Genomic DNA, 1,736 nt, shown 5'->3' on the forward strand with positions numbered 1-1,736 from the left:
GACTGTTTCTCCCCGTTTCCAGCTTCAGAAAAATACAAAAAAAAGAAAAGAAAGAAAGAAAGAAAGAAATTAGAGGGAAAAGGAAGATCTTTTTCTGGCAAGTTCCGATGCCAGGAAAACGGACATCCGGGTGGGAGTCGGGGTGGGAAGTGAGCGTCAGGAAATTCGGGCTCAGGAAGCGACCCTCCTCACAGAGGGGACAAGGGTGTGCACTTGGCAGGGGAAGAAGGTGGTGAGGGGGTCCTGCCGCAGCCCCTCTCTTTGGCCTGGAGAGGTCCCGGTGCCACCTGTACCCCTCACCCCACCCCCAGGGTACTGGGAGTCCGCCCCCACTCCCTGTCTGGCCCCTGGCGGCCCAGGCCACCGCTCGGCGCCCTCCCTCACCCCGCACGCACGTTCCGGGCAAGAGCCAACAGGGTGACCGCGACCCCAGCGACCCCTGTAAATGAGGGGGCGCGCCAGGGCGCACAGGGCCTGACCCGCAGTGACCCGCTGTGACCAGACATGCGCCCGTCCTCTTAGACGAGGCTCGTCTGCGCGGGTCCCGAGCATAAAAAGGCCGGTTCGGAGAGCCAGCCGCAGCCTCGGACGTCGGACCCTGGCCCGCACCATGGCCGCCCCCAGCCTCGCCTGCTGCCTGCTCGGCCTCCTGGCGCTGACCTCCGCCTGCTACATCACCAACTGCCCCGTGGGCGGCAAGAGGTCCGCGATGGATTTCGAGGTGCGCAAGGTGAGCCCCCCACCCGCGCCGCCCCCTGGGGCCGGAGGGACCGGGTCCCCACAGTGCCGTTCTCCTCGCCGACCCCCGTGGAGCCCCCAGCCGCCCAGCCCGGGACCCAAGGGGGGTTAGAGGGTGTTGGTTCCCCTCCTGTGACCGCGTTTGGGGCCCAAGCAGCTCCAGGGCGACCCCGAACCTCCTGCACCCCCCTGCGCGCCCTGCCCCTCGGGGGGCCCGCCCCCCACGCCCTGCTCGGCCCCCGGGGCTGCCTGACCCCTGCCGCCCGCCAGTGTCTCCCCTGCGGCCCCGGGGACAAGGGGCACTGCTTCGGGCCCAACATCTGCTGCGGGGACGAGCTGGGCTGCTTCGTGGGCACGGCCGAGGCGCTGCGCTGCCGCGAGGAGACCTACCTGCCGTCGCCCTGCCAGGCCGGCCAGAAGCCGTGCGGCGACGACGGCCGCTGCGCCGCCAACGGCATCTGCTGCAACCCGGGTGAGCGGGCCGGGCCGGGCCGGGCCTGGCCGGGCACGCGGGGGCCGGGCCGGGGCCGGAACCGGGCGGAGACGCGGGAGCACGCGGGAGCGCGGGAGCGCGCGGCGGCCCTGACCGCGCGCCTCTCCGCACAGACGGCTGCCGCACGGACCCTGCCTGCGACCCGGAGGCCGCCTTCCCCCAGCACTGAGCGGATCGGCCCCGGACCCTGTCGGAGCGCACCCCTCCGCACCCACCCCAGAAATAATGGAAATACAATAAAGCCGGTTTTTTTCCCTCCTCCAACTCGTCTGGTGTCTCAGTGTCAGCCCGGGAGAGCGCACTGGGGAGTGGAGCGCGGCTGGGCCTCGTCTAGGGCTCTGGGCAGCTCAGAGCAGGACTTCCCAGCAGGGGAGAGGGGTTGGGCCCGCCACGCTGGGGGCCACAATGACGGGGAGGGAAACGGCCCCCAGCGTTCCCCTCCAGACAGAGCTGGGGTCGGTTCTACAGCAGGCGGGACTGGGGAGGAACAATCCAAGCTCCAAAT

General features: G+C 69.6%; 1 protein-coding gene across 1 annotated transcript; it reads left to right on the plus strand.

Annotated features, from left to right (window-relative positions):
- The first annotated feature begins 610 nt into the window (after positions 1-610).
- Positions 611-1,400, plus strand: OXT (oxytocin/neurophysin I prepropeptide). Its single transcript, XM_066386340.1, has 3 exons — positions 611-730; positions 1,009-1,210; positions 1,345-1,400. The coding sequence occupies exons 1-3, from the start codon at positions 611-613 to the stop codon at positions 1,398-1,400; spliced, it is 378 nt and encodes a 125-aa protein (XP_066242437.1).
- Positions 1,401-1,736: the final 336 nt, after the last annotated feature.

The sequence above is a fragment of the Saccopteryx leptura genome, chromosome 5, assembly GCF_036850995.1.
Source record: "Saccopteryx leptura isolate mSacLep1 chromosome 5, mSacLep1_pri_phased_curated, whole genome shotgun sequence".
NCBI lineage: Eukaryota > Metazoa > Chordata > Mammalia > Chiroptera > Emballonuridae > Saccopteryx > Saccopteryx leptura.